The sequence below is a fragment of the Eutrigla gurnardus genome (genome assembly GCF_963514095.1).
Source record: "Eutrigla gurnardus genome assembly, chromosome: 14".
Lineage (NCBI taxonomy): Eukaryota > Metazoa > Chordata > Actinopteri > Perciformes > Triglidae > Eutrigla > Eutrigla gurnardus.
Genome location: NC_139937.1, coordinates 21,652,509 through 21,670,315, shown reverse-complemented (window position 1 = coordinate 21,670,315; position 17,807 = coordinate 21,652,509). Strand labels below are relative to the sequence as shown.

At 40.6% G+C, this 17,807-nt stretch overlaps 1 protein-coding gene across 2 annotated transcripts; it reads left to right on the top strand.

Annotated features, from left to right (window-relative positions):
* Nucleotides 1–1,870: 1,870 nt before the first annotated feature.
* nek10 (NIMA-related kinase 10) lies at nucleotides 1,871–17,326 on the top strand. 2 transcript variants are annotated; one of them, XM_084027102.1, is made up of 36 exons: nucleotides 1,871–2,039; nucleotides 3,303–3,416; nucleotides 3,522–3,582; nucleotides 3,710–3,834; nucleotides 4,840–4,935; nucleotides 5,010–5,094; nucleotides 5,198–5,239; nucleotides 5,328–5,406; nucleotides 5,496–5,563; nucleotides 6,255–6,334; nucleotides 6,415–6,501; nucleotides 7,022–7,246; nucleotides 7,500–7,615; nucleotides 7,997–8,058; nucleotides 8,146–8,217; nucleotides 8,302–8,366; nucleotides 8,494–8,596; nucleotides 8,730–8,858; nucleotides 8,936–9,073; nucleotides 9,155–9,200; nucleotides 9,285–9,406; nucleotides 10,156–10,258; nucleotides 10,354–10,429; nucleotides 11,114–11,243; nucleotides 11,357–11,427; nucleotides 11,778–11,985; nucleotides 12,386–12,446; nucleotides 12,550–12,612; nucleotides 12,787–12,832; nucleotides 13,179–13,216; nucleotides 13,326–13,426; nucleotides 13,531–13,641; nucleotides 14,169–14,277; nucleotides 14,458–14,501; nucleotides 14,627–14,682; nucleotides 15,228–17,326. In XM_084027102.1, the coding sequence occupies exons 2-36, from the start codon at nucleotides 3,346–3,348 to the stop codon at nucleotides 15,265–15,267; spliced, it is 3,129 nt and encodes a 1,042-aa protein (XP_083883228.1). In that variant the 5' UTR covers nucleotides 1,871–2,039; nucleotides 3,303–3,345; the 3' UTR covers nucleotides 15,268–17,326. The 2 variants fall into 2 exon arrangements, with proteins under 2 accessions (XP_083883228.1, XP_083883227.1); XM_084027101.1 differs by having other exon boundaries at nucleotides 7,022–7,255.
* Nucleotides 17,327–17,807: the final 481 nt, after the last annotated feature.

Genomic DNA, 17,807 nt, shown 5'->3' with positions numbered 1-17,807 from the left:
AAAAAGTCAAACATGAACTCTCCCTCTCTCCGAGGTACTAGATCCACTCTAATCCAGATTAGATGGCAGCCTGGTCCTCCTTATGCCTAACAGGCGACGCATCTTCGGCTTTCCTTTGCCTAACCTAGAGTTTCCAATCGTGGCAGTTTAAGCGAATTATTGATCACACATACACACTAATGCATCCCCCACCCAGGACACACACAAACGACAGAAAAGTGGTCGTCCTCCTCCGCTACGGAGGCATTTTGAAAAGGATTGAGAATTTACTGCCCACTACAGTGACTGTATTCTGCATTATCGGGACTATTTGACGTTATCTCCTATAAATTATAAGCCTAACACCCAACACACCGAGCCTCTACAGCTCATCTGTAGTAGTAAGTAGTAGTAGCTTTTACGCGAGCTGTTTTAAATCCAACATACGACACCAAGTTAGCTAGTTAGACTAATTGCTAGTAAATGAATACAAGCGTTAAAATACAAATCTGTTACAAACGCCACATTAAGGTGTGTTAACGTGGCTGGTTGTGGTCGCTATTTAACGCTCAGATAAGCGTTTAACGCTACTGAAACACAGCTAAAGAGCTCAAGGCAGGAAATGACTCTCCCGTTAGGTTATGCAGCCTGCTAGCGAAGCTAACTAACGTTAGCTAGCTAGCTAGCTAGCTAGCAACCCCATCCAACCGGAGGCGGACGGACTGGGCGTTGGTTGCTCAGACAACTGCAAGGAGATAAATAGCGGCACGGATAATTTTTTTAAAGCGATTACAATCCAACACTAACAATCACAGTTGGAGTTTACAACGCGAGGTTTTCTTAATACATCGTTACAGTTTCTGACCGCAGCTCTCTCTCACCCATAGCGCCGACGCTCCCTGCCGCCTCAGAAACCGATCATTCACAAGCCGACATTCCCCTTCTCGCCTGCTTTTGCGCCGAGCTACGCAGCGTGAGGCACGCAGCTCCGCGCGTGCTCATCGAACCCAACGCTGAAAGGTTGACGTAAGTGCTACGTGAATCACAAAGGGAGGAACAACCCCAGCCTCGCGAGAACGTGTATTTTCCTTTCAGTCTTAATGTGTTTCTCGCGATAGCTGGCGAAATTTTCTTTTTTAACATGCTAAACTAATTACAACTCCTATTTCTGTCACTACGATCATACAGTTTGATTAAAATATGATTTAATATGACGATTATATATATGATAAAATAATAATAACAATAATAATAATACTGATATAAAATGTTATAAAGACATTTTATTTTTGCTTTACTTTATGAATTGTAGCTATAACACTGCATTCATTGTAAACCAATCGATTATACATGGTAGATTTTACAAATATTAATGCAATAATATTTATAACAAGTGAATTACTTCCAGTTCCACTTCATATTTATGAATTTGAAAAATATATTAAGACTTAAAAAGTAATAAAACCGTCATCCTGTAAGAAAGAATGACATCCTTTTTTCATACTATAATTTCATGCTATTAAAGTAATTTTTTTACAGTTGTATCAATGTATTTATCTATTTAACTTCACACGTTTTTCTACCAATATGTTGGGCAGACATTTTTCTAAATAAAAGGTTGAAGAAAAAGAGTCCATTAGTTATTTGCTGATGTGTTGCCATTTTACATTATTAGTGACAGTTCATTTTATAATACGTGTGATTGTGTGTGTGTGTGTGTGTGTGTGTGTGTGTGTGTGTGTGTGTGTGTGTGTGTGTGTGTGTGTGTGTGTGTGTGTGTGTGTGTGTGTCAAGTTGTCTAACGACATTCCGCTGACGGAATAGCGTCTGTTGTATCCATGTCAACCAGGGCTCTCTTCTACTGCTCACTCGGATTGGTTAGAAACGCAGTGAAACTGAATACTGTTTTTACTTATTTGCTAAAGCAAGCGGAGTATAAAGTTTCAAGAATAAAATAGTATGTCGCCCATACATCCGACCGAGGATATTTAAAGAAGAGAAAGCCTTATTCAGAAATTTAAAATTAACTGTCTACTGCTGGGTATTCTGCTGGAGGAATGGTAAGAGACGTTTGACTTTGTGTTTTTAAACTGCCAACCAAGGACAGCTCAGTTCAACCTCTTCCTAAAGCCAAACGTAAATAGAATAGCTAACCCTGTTGTAAAGTCAAGTTAGCCTTCTAGTATAGATTAGCTAGCCTTCTAGTATAGTTTAGCTAGCCTTCTAGTATAGTCAAGTTAGCCTTCTAGTATAGTTTAGCTAGCCTTCTAGTATAGTCAAGTTAGCCTTCTAGTATAGTCAAGTTAGCCTTCTAGTATAGTTTAGCTAGCCTTCTAGTATAGTCAAGTTAGCCTTCTAGTATAGTCAAGTTAGCCTTCTAGTATAGTCAAGTTCGCCTTCTAGTATAGATTAGCTAGCCTTCTAGTATAGTCTAGTTAGCCTTCTAGTATAGTCAAGTTAGCCTTCTAGTATAGATTAGCTAGCCTTCTAGTATAGTCTAGCTAGCCTTCTAGTATAGTCTAGTTAGCCTTCTAGTATAGATTAGCTAGCCTTCTAGTATAGTCAAGTTAGCCTTCTAGTATAGATTAGCTAGCCTTCTAGTATAGATTAGCTAGCCTTCTAGTATAGTCAAGTTAGCCTTCTAGTATAGATTAGCTAGCCTTCTAGTATAGTCAAGTTAGCCTTCTAGTACAGTCAAGTTAGCCTTCTAGTATAGATTAGCTAGCCTTCTAGTATAGTCAAGTTAGCCTTCTAGTATAGATTAGCTAGCCTTCTAGTATAGTCAAGTTAGCCTTCTAGTATAGATTAGCTAGCCTTCTAGTATAGATTAGCTAGCCTTCTAGTATAGTCAAGTTAGCCTTCTAGTATAGATTAGCTAGCCTTCTAGTATAGATTAGCTAGCCTTCTAGTATAGTCAAGTTAGCCTTCTAGTATAGATTAGCTAGCCTTCTAGTATAGATTAGCTAGCCTTCTAGTATAGTCAAGTTAGCCTTCTAGTATAGTCAAGTTAGCCTTCTAGTATAGTCTTGCTAGCTATTGTTATTGTATTATAATTAGTCATTACTGTCTTCATTCACTCATTTGAATTAATGTATATACTGCAGGGTAGCTTTACCTATATTATTATAAGGTAACTGTATTAATTTATTTGTATTTTGTATTAATGATCTAAATCTGTCAAGATGGTGTTGAAGATAAATGACATGCATTTGAAAATATAAGTTCCTCATAATTTTACTTCAGTAGTGGATTTGGGTAAATGTACTTAGTTACTTGCCACCTCTGTCTAAATGTTACTCTGTGCACCTGAAAAATGCCTGAAGTTGAACCGCAGGTGACTCCTGGAAACAGAGGGAATCGTTGAAAATGTCCAATCCAGTTAAAAAAGTGAGACCAGGAGAAAAATTGCCCCTGAAATCCAGAGGATTCCAGAGCAAGTAAGCAGAGCTATCCTCACAGTCATCTGAAGTCAGTTGCATAATTCACAATTAATTCCCCCCCATATGACCAGAACAAATCACATGATAAAGCCTGTTTTCTAGGGCATCTCATGATCTCAGGACGCTTCAGTCCCTGCTTGCCAAAAGCATTCCCAGACAAGAGGTGAGCAACAACAAGCGACGCCACGCTGAGGCTAGTGTGTCTAGACGCTTTTGATAACGTTTACACACCGGCTCATATTTCTTCATGTCTGTGTGTATATTGTAGTATGAGACTGTCTGTGTTGCAGGTGGCAGCGTTGAGTCACAGCAAAGCGTGCAGCAGATCTCAAGGCCCGCATCCTCCAAAAGACATCAACAGACAGACCAGTGAGAGTGACATCACCAGTGAAGCCTCTCAACTGGAAAAATTCAGGTTTTAATTCAATTTCCTTTCATTTTTTTTTACCCACATAATCCTAAACCACAAAACATGCAGCAAATAAGCCATCGTTCCCTTTCGTAAGGGGGGATTTTGGGGGAATTTTCATACACTGGTCTATTTTGCTTCCATAATAACGACGAGTGGGAAGAAAACATATTTAAACATAACATTTCAGAAAACATGTTACACAAAAAATAATTATCTTAATGAAGTAATAAATGGGAAGTTTCATGCTGATATCTATGACTTTTTTCTTTTATTACCATATTCACCTTTCTGTAATTTTACACTTCACTATTTTCTCTAAATGAGACAGAAATTTAGTAGCACTTACATCCACCAGACTTTCCAGTTTCATTTCTATCTATATTCTGAAGATGTATACAACATTTAATTAATACAACATGAAAATAATTCTGGAAATGTATGTAACAATTGTTAAAACTATCAATAGAAGACAAAAGTTAAATGTTGTATAAACACAAGCAGAACTTTACCTGAGTAAAAGGAAATTTGGCAACATTTAAATTCAAATAAGTGAACTCAATGAATAAGATTATGAATCTGGATGAACATATAATTCCAGCTTTCTGTTCTTGATTCAGACACATTCTGACAGAATCCAGTCACAAACTTTACCCACAATGCAACCTGAATTATACTTAATACTTTTTGAAGATGTTTAGAGGAGCCTGTCACACTCAATAGTCTTGATCAACAGAAGTAGGGAAATTTGTTATTGTTAAATGAGATTCCTTTCAAGAAGCAAATATAATCTGTAATTATATATAATCTCTTTTAAATCACTTCTTTAAACCTATTTTTACTTTTTTTTAAACTTTTTTTTTTACCATAGTGTCTTGCTTTATTTTGGCCTTCTGTTATAATATTACTTTTCTTTTTTTGCTTTGTATTCTTTTGTCTGTCAAAGCACGTTGCAGCTCTGTTTTTAAAGGTGCTATATAAATAAAATTATTATAATGTACATTTTTTCAGCATCACATACAAAGACCAAAGATGTTTCAGCGGCCACCCGCTACACAAACTCTTCTCGGACATTCTTGCATCGTTGGTTAAGAACAGACTCTGCAGGTAAAATATAATATAAATAAAATACTGCAGCGTTTCTTCTCTTTCTTTACTGACCATGTTTCCTCCCTCGACAGTGAATGGATTGATCACGCACTGCCCGAGTCTGTCCTCAGAGTTCTGATCTGCATACGATTATTGATCAGAGATCCTCATCATCAGGTACAACCTGAAAAACAAATCATTTTAAGCATTCATTTTGATTTGTATGAATATCTTCATTGTATAAAAACATTAATGCCCCTTTGTCACTGTTTTCTGTTAGAAAATCCTCCATCAGCTCCGAGGCATCCATTCACTTTCCAGGGTAAACGCTCCCCAAGATGTTTCTCACACGCCTAAAAAACAGGCTGCGTTTTCTGATCCATCCTCCATATTTCCATTTTCTCTTTCAGTACATGGAGCATGTCACTTCCACGTACATAACTTGTGGAGAACAGGCGTTTTCTGTGCAGAAGCTGGTCACGATGACCTGTGAGTATATCTGGAGGCAACTTGAGTCACTGATGATATGAGTCTTGTGTTTGTCCTCATCAAAGCCACCGCTGCCGATTCTTCTGCAGACATGTTTCAGAAGCTGTCTGCCCTCGAGGATCAAAGGTTCTGGGTCATCGAGAGCGGCGCTCACAGGGTGAGTGATAAGATAACATGACGTTTGTGATATATTCATGACCGAGATAAACTTCTGCCGGAGCAGAACGTTATTTTCTGTAGGTGCACTGGAACTCACTACATGTTTTATGTTAAATGAGTTGGCTCTACAGGGCCTTCATTTATATTTTTATTCTAATTTAATTGGGATTGAAGAAGGCTTTTGCTTTTCACTGTCTAGTTATGACATTTTTGTTATTATTTTCTTCGGCACTGCGACTTAAAGTTGAGTAGAATCTATCCTCCATATGGTGACATATTTCCCAGTGAAACAGGAGGCGGGAGGAATTTGATTTGATGGTTGAAAAGATTACTTCACCACCTTCTTTCTCTAGCTCTGATCCATGGATGGATGTCATGACATTATTGGTTGATGTTGATGTATTGTATTGTATTATTAATACCGGATAGTGAGTGTGATAGATAGACATTGCAGCTTCCAGGGTGCAAATATTTACACTCGGATGTCAAATGGAGCATCGAAAACCCTCATGAAGAGTGACTGCACATATTTTACACTCTCTATGTGAAACATTTGACCATATTAAGTCATGCTTTTCTTTGGTGGTCAGCGAGTGTCTCTGCTCTCAGTTTATCATCTCAAATTCTTCCACGTTGAAATGTGCTGCGTTGGAAAAAGTTAAGTCTTTCATGAAGTTAACCCTCTCTAGACCCTGGTGAGGCTCCTCTCCTCAACAGACAGCAGTGTGTTGCTGGGAGCCCTGCTGGCACTCACCACCTTGGCTGAGAGGTAAGGAAATAATACATTAAAAGCACTAAATACATTTATGATTTCATTTGTTTTGAGACCCCCCCCCCCCCCTCCTGCAGCCCAGAATGCAAGCAGGAGATTGGCGAGCTACCCATAGTGGAGAAACTGCTGGTGATATTGCAGGAATATGACCTACTGTCAAAGAGGTTAGGAATCACTTCTTTGTTGGATGTTTCTGTAACCATCAGATGAAACAGTGTCTACATTGTTAGTCCTGATAAATGCCAAAAGGAAGTTGATGTGTATCTCTTCAGACGGCAGCGGGGTGAACAGGCTGTTTCTGGGTGGGTTTGTCTTACTTTAATATCCTTTAGGCTCTGCGCAGGCACCTCCTGTCACCAATATCACTGACGCTTGGTAGATTGGTTCCAATGGTGATCTTGGGGGTTGGGTTGTTGAGTCCTCCTGTCCTGGACTGTACACATCCCATGCCAGTTTATAAATGTTTCCAGTCTTGATGCCTTCTGTTACTCTGTAAAAGTTAACAAGAACTTCTCGAGTTTCCTTAAGTAATACAGCGATTTATAAGCTTCTTTCACCAGGATGGACGTGTGTTAATGTGTTATTATGACCATGTAAGGTGTGTTGGTGATGCTGATTCCCAGGAACTTCAAACTGTTCACTAAAACATGCAAAGCTAGACTACACCGTGCTTGTTTCATCCAGGATGAGTGCGGAGCTGCTGAGGCTCCTGTCCCCCGTGTCCCAGGTCAGGGACCAGGTGAGGGATCTGGAGGGTCTGCCGGTGCTGCTGAGCCTGCTGCACGGCCAGCACCCGAAGCTGCTGTGGAGCCTCGCCTGGGTCCTAGTCCAGCTCTGCGAGGATCCCGACACCAGGATGGAGATCCGGAGCTGGGGCGGTGTGCAGCAGCTTCTCCGGCTGCTCAACAGGTTTGTTGAGTGACTGAGCGATTAAAGCATGTTTGATATTACATCATATGTGTTTTTAGAAACAGTTAAAACAGCTTTTCTGTTTACCGACTTTAAATATGTTTCAACCAAAACATTTTGCTTTTGTTAACGTTTACCCATCTGAACGTTTCTTTCCCTGAAAAGAGTAACCAACGTCACACGGTTATAAAGCTGTTTTTAGGCAAAAACGAAATCACAATCGCTGTTATTTATACTCTGTTAACTGTCACAGCGACAGGCAGTACGTCTCTGAGCGCTCGTCCATGGAGACGATCTCCAGCGCCGGACGCATTCAGACGGAGCACCTCAGGGAGGAGGAGGTGGACGCCGCTGTGGCCCTGCAGTCAGGTCAGGGAGGAGACAAACTACAAGTGTTTTCTCGAGAGTTAGAAGTGAGATTCTGTTGCTGTAAATAAAGTAGAAAAGCCTGTGTGGAGTCTTTTCCGTTGCTCAGAATGTAAACAGCTTCCAGAATCCAGACCTAGTGAGACTCGACCTTACAATGTTTATGATTTTGGAAGAAATGGTTGGAACAATTTTTCTCATTTGGTAAAAACGGCCCATAAGAATCTGCAGAGAAACATTGAATTTTACAGTCTAAAGGGATTCGGTCTTTGTTCTTGCTGGGGTTTGGGGGGCGAGTTACGTTCACAGCAGTTCATTGGATTTCTGTATGTATGAGCATTTAATCTTAAATTAAGTGATTTCCTCCTTTAATCCCTTTTCCAGCCTGCTGCACCGTTCTGACTGAACTTAGTCTGGATGACACGTCTGCTCACCACATTGTGCAGGTAAGGAAGAGGAAGGAATAAGTCCACATTTATACCAATATGTGAACTCTTCTATAACACTCTGTCAATTCATTCTGACACTCTTAGGAAAATGGGATCTATATAATCGCAAAGTTGATTTTACCACAAAACTCTGGGGCAAAGGTCACATCGTTACAGGTACACGGCTTCATATATATCTATTAAACCACACTGTGATGTAAACACTGGAATTAAAAGTGTATTTGTACATCTCTCCGGCAGCGCTATGTGTTTCGGACCCTCCGGTTTCTCTTCAGCGTGGAAAGAAACAGACCTCTGTTTAAGAGGTGATGCTGCGACAGATTTATTTCAGAGGGAAAATAACCAAAGTTTATTTCATGTGTAAATAGTTTTGGCTACTGTTGGAATAAAAATGTTCTCTCCATCTCAAATGTGATCTCTTATCCTTTTCAGACTCTTTCCCACAGACCTCTTTGAGTTGTTTATTGACGTTGGACATTATGTGCGGGACCTGGCGGCCTACGAGGGACTGCAAACCAAAGTTTCACTCTACGCCGTAAGGGATCGGCTTGGAGATGGATTCATGCCGTTTGTTCAGCTGGTTTTTGGTTTTTGTGAAGTAAAAAAAAAAAAAGGAGAATTCTTCATCTTGCAAATGCAATGGGAGTCGTGTGTGTTTTGTAACGCAGGAGGAGGAACTGGACAGTCTGAGGGAGAGCATCGAGGACGCGGACCAGAACCGGCCTCCCCTTAAAGTCATCAACGGTTACGCCATACTGAGCCACCTGGGCACCGGCGCCTTTGGAAGCGTCTTTAAGGTATGACAAACACTGCTGGTTTGGATTTTGCTTCTATGTGACAAAGTGTGTTTTGCTTAAAATCATTTTACTCACAGGTCCGAAAGCAGAGCGGCCAGAACCTCCTGGCTCTGAAGGAGGTGAACCTCCACAACCCGGCGTTCGGCAAAGACAAGAAGTCCAGAGACAGCAACGTGGAGAAAATCATCTCGGAGCTCACCATCATCAAAGAACAGGCAAAAAAAAGGTTTTACATTTACATCATTAAGAATCAATCTAACAACACGCCGTCTGAACCCCAAAGTGTTCTCTTCTAGATGACTCACCCCAACATTGTTAAATACATCAAGACGTTTTTGGAAGGTGAGGGTTCATTTGATTGTTTTCAATGTAAGGAAATAAAATAAAAAGGAATAATACGAAGCGTCATCGTGGTGTTGACGTTAGGAGACAAGCTGTACGTGGTGATGGAGCTGATCGAGGGAATGCCGCTGGCCGAACATTTCAACTCTCTGAGCGAGAAGCAGCAGAAATTCACCGAAGACAAACTGTGGAATATTTTCATACAGGTACAACTCTTAAACTTCATCTTCTACCAACTACTTGGTAAAGTATCGATCCAATGAATATGTGTATATATATATATACATATATTACACTAAATACCCATCAATAACCCCAGTGTTGTGGGAATGACTGGAAGTCCAACCGAATTTTGACTCGCACCTCATTTACACTTGATTTTCATTGAAATAAATGTCTGTTAAGTCAATGAGGCAACCCGACTGAGTGATGTATTACTCTCTTGTATACAGTCAAAACACAGTACTGCAGTACTTTTCCAACTGGTAGTATGAAAGCAAACCTCTGGGAAAGAGATCAAGATCAAGTCTAAGTAAACAGTTCTAGGATTTCTGTCTTTTGTGTGATAAATATTGTATCAACATCCACTTTTATACGACTGAAAGTGTTTTTGAACACGACTCGGGTGTTGATGAAGGGCTTCAGCTCATCAGAGGGGAATGTGGCAGCACATCAGACAAAAGGAAAAAGCCAGGACCCACTGCAGCACTACAGCGTTTCCCGTAGACGTATTCCCTGCAGAGCTGAAGATCAATCAGAAGAGAATGTTTTCATTCTCCCAGTCGAGGAATTCCTGGCCCGGCCCGTTCCTGCGCTCATGGCCAAAACACTTTTGGATAAAAGCCTGAAATGTAAATAATTTCCACTGGCGAAGAAGAGACGTTTTGAATGGAAACGTGAAGTCTCTTTTAACGACTTAATAAGCGGCTGATGTGTCTCCTCCGTGTAACCTCAGATGTGTCTGGCACTGAGGTACCTGCACAAGGAGAAGAGAATAGTTCACCGCGACCTCTCGCCAAACAACATCATGCTGGGGGAAAACGACAGAGTCACCATCAGTGAGTGCCCACAGTTTCACTCTCCCCGTCTTCATCTTCTTACAACTTTACAACTTTACAACTAACATCAACCCGTGTCTTTCTTCTGGTTGAAGCGGACTTCGGCCTCGCCAAGCAGAAACAGGAGAACAGCAAGCTGACGTCGGTGGTCGGCACCATCCTGTACTCCTGGTGAGGAAACTACCGTTTCTCTTCTTCTCAATGACCGATTCTAGAAAAAGATCTGTTGAAAAGGGTTTTAGGCTGTTTTTCAGGAATGCGGCCATATATGAAATGTAAATGTCATCGATTGTGGTCAAACGATCTATATCAAAACCTGTGCAAATAAAAATTAATTTAGGTTCACCTCAATCTAGACGGATCTAGAGTCAGTGCTGTTACTTTGGTCTGAATCAGAGATAAACATGCCCCATTCACTCGGATGATGGAAATAAAAAGAGCTATAAAAAAAATAAATGTGGCATTATTAAATCAAATTCCCCCAAATTAAAATGTGGAATTATTAAATAAAAGTCCCATGAAAAATAAACTGATCATGAAATAAAAGTCCCATTGAAATCAATGAATGGAGCATGATTAAAGAAAAAATAGAAAGTGCAGTTGTGTGTGTGTGTGTGTGTGTGTTTGTGTGTGTGTGTGTGTGTGTGTGTGTTGTAATATGTTTATGAGCATCAATTTGAGTGGTAAACCCTGACAGTTAGGACATATTTGGGAGTTAAGGACACGTTTTCCTGTTCTCCATTTGTCAACTAACTGTTGTTTTAGTGTTGGTTCATGCTGAGTTCAGGTACAGATGCTCTATGAGGTAACACGTACAAACATGTGTGTGTGTGTGTGTGTGTGTGTGTGTGTTAGTCCAGAGGTGGTGAAGAACGAGCCGTATGGAGAGAAAGCTGACGTCTGGGCTTTGGGCTGCATCCTCTACCAGATGGCCACTTTACAGCCTCCGTTCTACAGCGGTAACATGTTGTCACTGGCCAGCAAGGTTACATGAACGCACACACACACACACACACACACACACACACACACACACCTTAAAAGGTTTTCCTCTCGGCCAGCCGTCATTGTTCTCTGCTTCTCTTGGTGTGCCGGCAGATCGTCAATGGCGCCTACGAGCCGGTTGAAGAAGGAGCTTTCTCAGAGAGAGTCACGGACATGATCAGATGGTGAGACTTTTATTTTGAAATTATGCATATTTCATGTGTCAAAGTTCATGAGTTGTACAGAAGCTAAGTCCCGCCCCTTCCTGTGTTCCCCATGGGACCTTATTTCGGGAAAAGAATGTGTACAGAAGTCAACGGGGAGGGACGAATCATGTGATCCTGTTTGAACTGTAGCATGAATTACACATCTAAGATATACTACTATAGAAGTATAACTACTACTACTCCTGTACTACTACACAAGCCAAGCTAACGGCCTTGTAAGTGATGTACATATAGTATTGTACGCGTATTTATTGTTATAGTGACTCAACACTAAAGTCAGTGTTTCATACCGTCCTCTGTCCCGTCAGGTGTTTGAGTCCAGACGCAGACCGGCGGCCGGACATCGTGGCCGTCAGCGCCAGGATCTCCGACCTCGTGATGAGGCTGATGGACGGCCTCTACACTTCCCAGAATGCACTGGAGAGAAGAGCAGACAGAGACAGGAAACGGGCGCAGAAGTACTTCCTGGAGAGGCACAAAGGCCGGACGGACCGCAGTCACACAAACCCGTCTCAGGTGAACCGGATTCTTAAAAATCATAGGACTTTTGCATTGTCGGCAGGTAAATTGATTAAAAGATCTATGAACTAAGATCTTCTCTAAATGAGTGGAACATTTGTGATTACTACCACTAGTGTTAATTCTACTACTATACTTCTACCAACACCATACGCAGCTGGAACCCAAGGGCCTGCTCTACATGAGATTTCTGCCTAAAAGCCTGTAGGCAGCTGTAACGCTCCTGAGTGATGCTGGAACTAAAAATGTATTAACTCTGAAAATCATGAGGGTATTCTAGTCCTGCTCAAAGTGTCCTGAGATAACCTCTGTTGTGATATAACACTATAAATATAATTGAATTGAATTAAAGATGTAATAACTTGATATTTTTAGTTTTTCGCTCTACTTTTTGCAGGAAGAATCCTCAATGAAAACTGAATCTGTGAAATCAGCCGGCAGTTCAAACATCAGTGAAGGTGACTCTGTTTCAGGCTGCTCACAATTTAACTGAACCCGACTGGGAAACATTTGGAATAAAAAAAAAAGATGAAATGTTATTTATTATGTGTGTGCTTTCAGATGGCGAAGCTGAACCCTGCAATACCGACGTCGACTCCACGGGCTTCACAGGAAAACACCAAAGTTAGTTGTTGGTTCATGCAACAAAAGAATGCAGTTTTTCCACAATATATACGTCAACTTGTAAACGAAGGGGAGGCAAGCTGATCTTTTAAAGTTAGAAGTTGTTTGAAGTTTTCCAGATCGGTTGATTCACTGTATTTTATTTGGTGTTGGCTTGTTTTGGTTTGATGAAAGGATTAAAGTCGGCTGCCTGTGTTACACCAGACAAAATTCAATCCTGGTGAGTAAAAAATCTCACATTACCTCCTTCATCGACTAGAAAGACACTTTTTCTGCAATGATTTAAATTCACTCTGGTGCGTTCATCAATGCTTAAGTTTCTGCAGTCCAGATACCATCTACGCCGGCTCTCCTGACCTCTGATAGGCTGAATACTATAAGAGGAAACAACCGTCGTTATCTCCAGATAACGAGATAATAACCTTGTTATCTCAAGATAATGACATTTGTTCTTAACAATTATCTGTAGGTCAACGGAGGCCGACACCTAGATTTTTAAAAAAAAGTTTCTTAATATCTGAAACAATTTATTGATCTTTGCGGTTTCTGTTTTCTCCTGGTCTCAGTGAGGATTCTGCTGCTGCAAAGATTCAACCGAGACCAGGTACATTTCCACCAAACAAAGAGCAGAAAGCCTCTGATGAAACGTGTCCATCCTGTTTCCTTAGTGTGTGTGTGTGTGTGTGTGTGTGTGTGTGTGTTGCTCACCCCAGTCTCAGCAGGGATCTGTGTGTCCCAGATGAAGGTTCGGCAGATCGATGATCCCATTCAGAGGCTCCTCGTTCAGCTGCACAAAGTTATATACATCACTCAGGTACAGTCGTGCAACTATTCACTATTATATCTCATCAAACATGATGCTGCAGGCCCGTCTGATATTAATATTTTATATTTAACCCCCCTCCCCTCCTTCTCCAGCTTCCACCAGCTCCTCATCACAACGTCAAACGACGGCTCATTGAAAGATTTAAACGGTCTCTGTTCCACGTTGGGAGCGATCCATTCAAGCTGAAGGTGGAGCTCAGCAAGGTTGGTACGGTCCACTTCCTGACAGTCCTAAACCGATCGATTGATCTCTCTCTATTTATCTTTCACTAGATCGATATGTATCCATCACTCCAAAGATATGTATTGATATATATGATATATGATGATATATATTTATATATGTATGTCACATAAGACAGACATAAGACATTTCAAACAACTAAAATTAAGATTGTTTGTTATTGTTTTAAATTAAAAAATGTAAATGTTCTACGATATAAAATACCTCGCTCATGCATTTTGAAGCTTTTGAGTCTTCCAAAAAACAAGGTTGTTAATAATTAATGAAATTACTGAACGACTCAGAGGTGCCAACGTGGCGTCATGTGACCGCGCTCCATTCCGTTTAACGTTAGATTTTTATTTCGGACGATTGCATTTACATCTAAAAACTAACAAACTTGAAAGTGGTGTTCGTTTGTGAAGATTGTCCTGATAATCTAGAAAAAAAGGCCTTTTGGCTTTTTTTTTTTATGCAAAGTGAGCATCTCCTTCCCGTTTCCCTGCAGCTCCTCCAAGCCTCTCCAGAGCTGCTGGAGCCGGACTCAGCCGGTTCAGACTGGTGGCCTCCGGTCCACCACTTCACCGGAGACTCCCACGCCGCCGCCGACCACACAGGTGAGAGTTCGCTTCTCACAGCTTCACCCGACATCAGACACACAACGCTGCAGGCTCTCGGGCACATCGTCCGCTTTCACAGCCTCAAAAAAAAAACAGCCTCACTGATGTAATCTGGTGACCTCTGACCTCAAAACGTTGCACGTTCACAGCTGATTCTCTCTCTCTGCCTCCCGACAGACGACGTGAATCTCAGAGACGGAGTCACCTACCGACAGATGCAGGTCGGTTTCTCTCAAAAAACAATTCAACTGTATTAATTGTTATTAACTAAAACTTTTCCCTAATTTAATCAAACACTAATGAACATTTTCTGCAACATAAACAGAATTTCAATGTTTGTTTTCAGGGGATCGTCGAGGATCTGCTGGAGGAGATCGGCTACTACGACGCGACGCGCAGCAGGTGACCTTTGACCTTTCTAACAAACACACTCGTCATTAAGAGCCAAAAAAAAAAAACCGGTGATTCATGTTCGTCATGAAGCGTTTTTATTTTAATGGCAGCGATCGGTTCCTTTGAGAACTTTCTCACTGTAGTTTATCGTGAATTTTCTGTTATGTAATGTAACTGAAATTATTTCAATTTTCTTCAGTTAAAGAGTTCTCTAACTCTTTATAATAATGTACATTACATCATAGGACTGCCTTACAACGAAAGTGGGTTTATAGTAAAACTCTATAAACTACAAATATAGGAAGAAAAATACAAAATCACTGAAATAATTCACTAAATACAGAAAGTGATCGGCTGTGGTTGAAAATGTGTTTCTTCAAAATATGAGGTTGAGTGATTTCAGGAGTTTTTGCTGCCAGTTTTAGTTTTCAGCACATTTTGATGATTATCAAAAGAATATCGTGAATTGGAATTATTTTTGGCCGAGATAATCGTGACATGAAATTCTCATATCGTCTCGTGTCTATTCTTATAATCCTTTATGTTCGTTTTAGGATCTCCAAGAAGAGAAATGAAGGAAGAAAACAACTTTAATCCAGCGTCGGAACGTCAGTAGAAATGTAATTAACCTCAATTTAAAATCCTCTATACGTCATTTATAATAATTTAAACTGTGAAAATGCTGAGTATTTGTCCGTCCTTATATTTAAAACACGATTCGTCATTATTTTCTAAATTAATTTATAACTCGTTTGATGCCAGAAAACTGTTCATCAAACAATCCAGAGATGCTTGAATGCTGCAGATTATTTATTTTTCCGTCCATCGTTATTCGACTCATCTCAGGTGTTAATTATTTGATGCATCTATAATTCATAGTCTGCATGTGCTTTTAATGAAAGAAGCTTTTTCTGTATTTATTGTCCGAGTTCAGCTCGTCGTATCACAGTGAACTAGTCTGTAGCCTCGGACGCTGCCCGGAGCCTTTTATCTGCTGTTTATTCAGGTTTATGTGGGTCGAGCACTTTAAATTCTCCGGACCGGTTCGCTGCAGGACTCGACATCGCAGCTTGTGTTTCAAATGGCCGCGAGCCAAACTTCCTCAAGAGCTGATAAGAAACCCAAAAGCACACATTTTAAAACGTATCACAGAGTAGCAGCTTTACAAGCAGCTTATTAAATTAAAATGCGCTCAGAGATAGTTATCATTTCAAATATGATTAACATCTTTTTTTTATATTCACTGCATGTTTTTATTGAAGCGTAGCAGCTCGTTGAAGCTGAAGGAACTTTCTAATGCACTTTGAACCAAAAGGGGATTTCTCAGTAAAAATGAACAAAATAATATATTTAATAAAGATTTATCCTGTTTTTATCATTTATTAATTCAATATAAAAGTGTTTTCCTTATTTAGCTGAAAGATGAAATGTCAGCAGGTTTGATGTTGAGTTTATTTCAACGTACTTATACAACCAGAAAGTCAGAATATACTCAAACTATCAAAAGTACATGAAAAATGTCCCTTATTTAAAGTATTTTCCAACATAAATATGTACAGAAATGAAGAATAATTTGTGTGAAATGTTGCACCTTAGACAGAATTTAAATCTGAGAAGTTTAAAGGAGGAATGTCTCTTCAGAACCACGATATTAATCTTTAACAACGCAGCACATCACAGGTAACTTCAGCTGTCAGATACATTCAGAGTGAACATTTACTGTATTTACATCTGGAGTGTAGAAGTACAAAGAAGTATAAAGTGGAAGTACAAGTACATTCTGCAGGTAGTGAGGGAGGGTCAACAACAAGGGGAACAACTACTTCCAGTTAAAATATAAAAGCTTACTGGCATCGGTGGCAAGTCCAGACAAGAGCAATGAGACTGAGAATCCATGGCAGGCAGAGTTCAGAGGGTCCAGGGTTCAGGGTTCAGGGTCCAGGGTTCAGGGTCCAGGGTTCAGGGTCCAGGTCACAGATTTACAGGTTCAGGTGGCTGGAAAGCAGCTGGCATTTGTTCTGACAGGACGATTGGGAAACGAGACGATTAGCAGGAGGAAGTTGGGGGGTCATGTGACCAGGATGAGGACTGAAGTCCGAGGACAGTGTCCCCCCCCCCCCCCCAAAGACCTTAAACCCTGAACCCTCAGGGACCTACCTGGCGTTACCGATATGAAAGTTTCCCAGGCTCTTGTTGAAATTGTCAAACAATTTTTTGTCAAAACGGCTTCAATAAAACAAATTTAAAATAAATGTCTGATGAATAAACCAGATGTGTGAAATATACTTCTTTAATCTTTATCGTTAAGATTTCTGTGTTCATTTAACGAGCCAGTTTCCCCTCCTGGTAACCTCCTCATTTAACACTATGATTTGTGGGTAAGACTTTGCCTGAGGGAATTACCCACAAATCATGGCGTTGTGACGTTAATTACCAGGAGAAGCCTGGAGGCATAAAGAAAAAAAAAACATAAACAAAGAGGACGGCTTATTACATTTAGGCAGAAACATCTGAAGTAATCCGCTGACGCAGCAGCATCGAAACGAGCTTCTTATTCTATAAATCTGGAATTTAATCACAGAAACTGCAGTTTCCTTAAGGGACCACTAGGGGGCAGTATGAACCCTGAGATCTCCACAACATCAGACATGGAACTGCTGTGTCACCTCAGAAATGGAAACATGAATCAGCTAAATTTAATCCAATTTCACAACAACTCTCTCTCTCTCTCTCTCACACACTCTCTCACACACTCTCTCACACACTCTCACACTCTCTCACACTCTCTCTCTCTCACACACACACACACTCTCTCTCTCTCACACACACTCTCTCACACACACTCTCTCTCTCTCTCACTCACTCACTCACTCACTCACTCACTCACTCACACACTCTCTCACACACACACACACACACACACACACACACACACACACACACACACACACACACACACACACACACACACACACACACACACACACACACACACACACACACACACACACACACACACACACACACACACACACACACACACACACACACACACACACACACACACACAGTCAAATTGGTAAAAACATGGAAAAACTCAAACTATGGCACATTTGGAGTAGGCACGCGAGTTC

Coding starts and splice junctions, on each gene's coding strand:
- nek10 (XM_084027101.1), top strand. CDS start 3,346: ATGTCCAATCCAGTTAAAAAAGTGAGACCAGGAGAAAAATTGCCCCTG. Junction 3,417..3,521: donor TCCAGAGGATTCCAGAGCAA/GTAAGCAGAGCT, acceptor CCTGTTTTCTAG/GGCATCTCATGATCTCAGGA. Junction 6,335..6,414: donor CTCACCACCTTGGCTGAGAG/GTAAGGAAATAA, acceptor CCCCTCCTGCAG/CCCAGAATGCAAGCAGGAGA.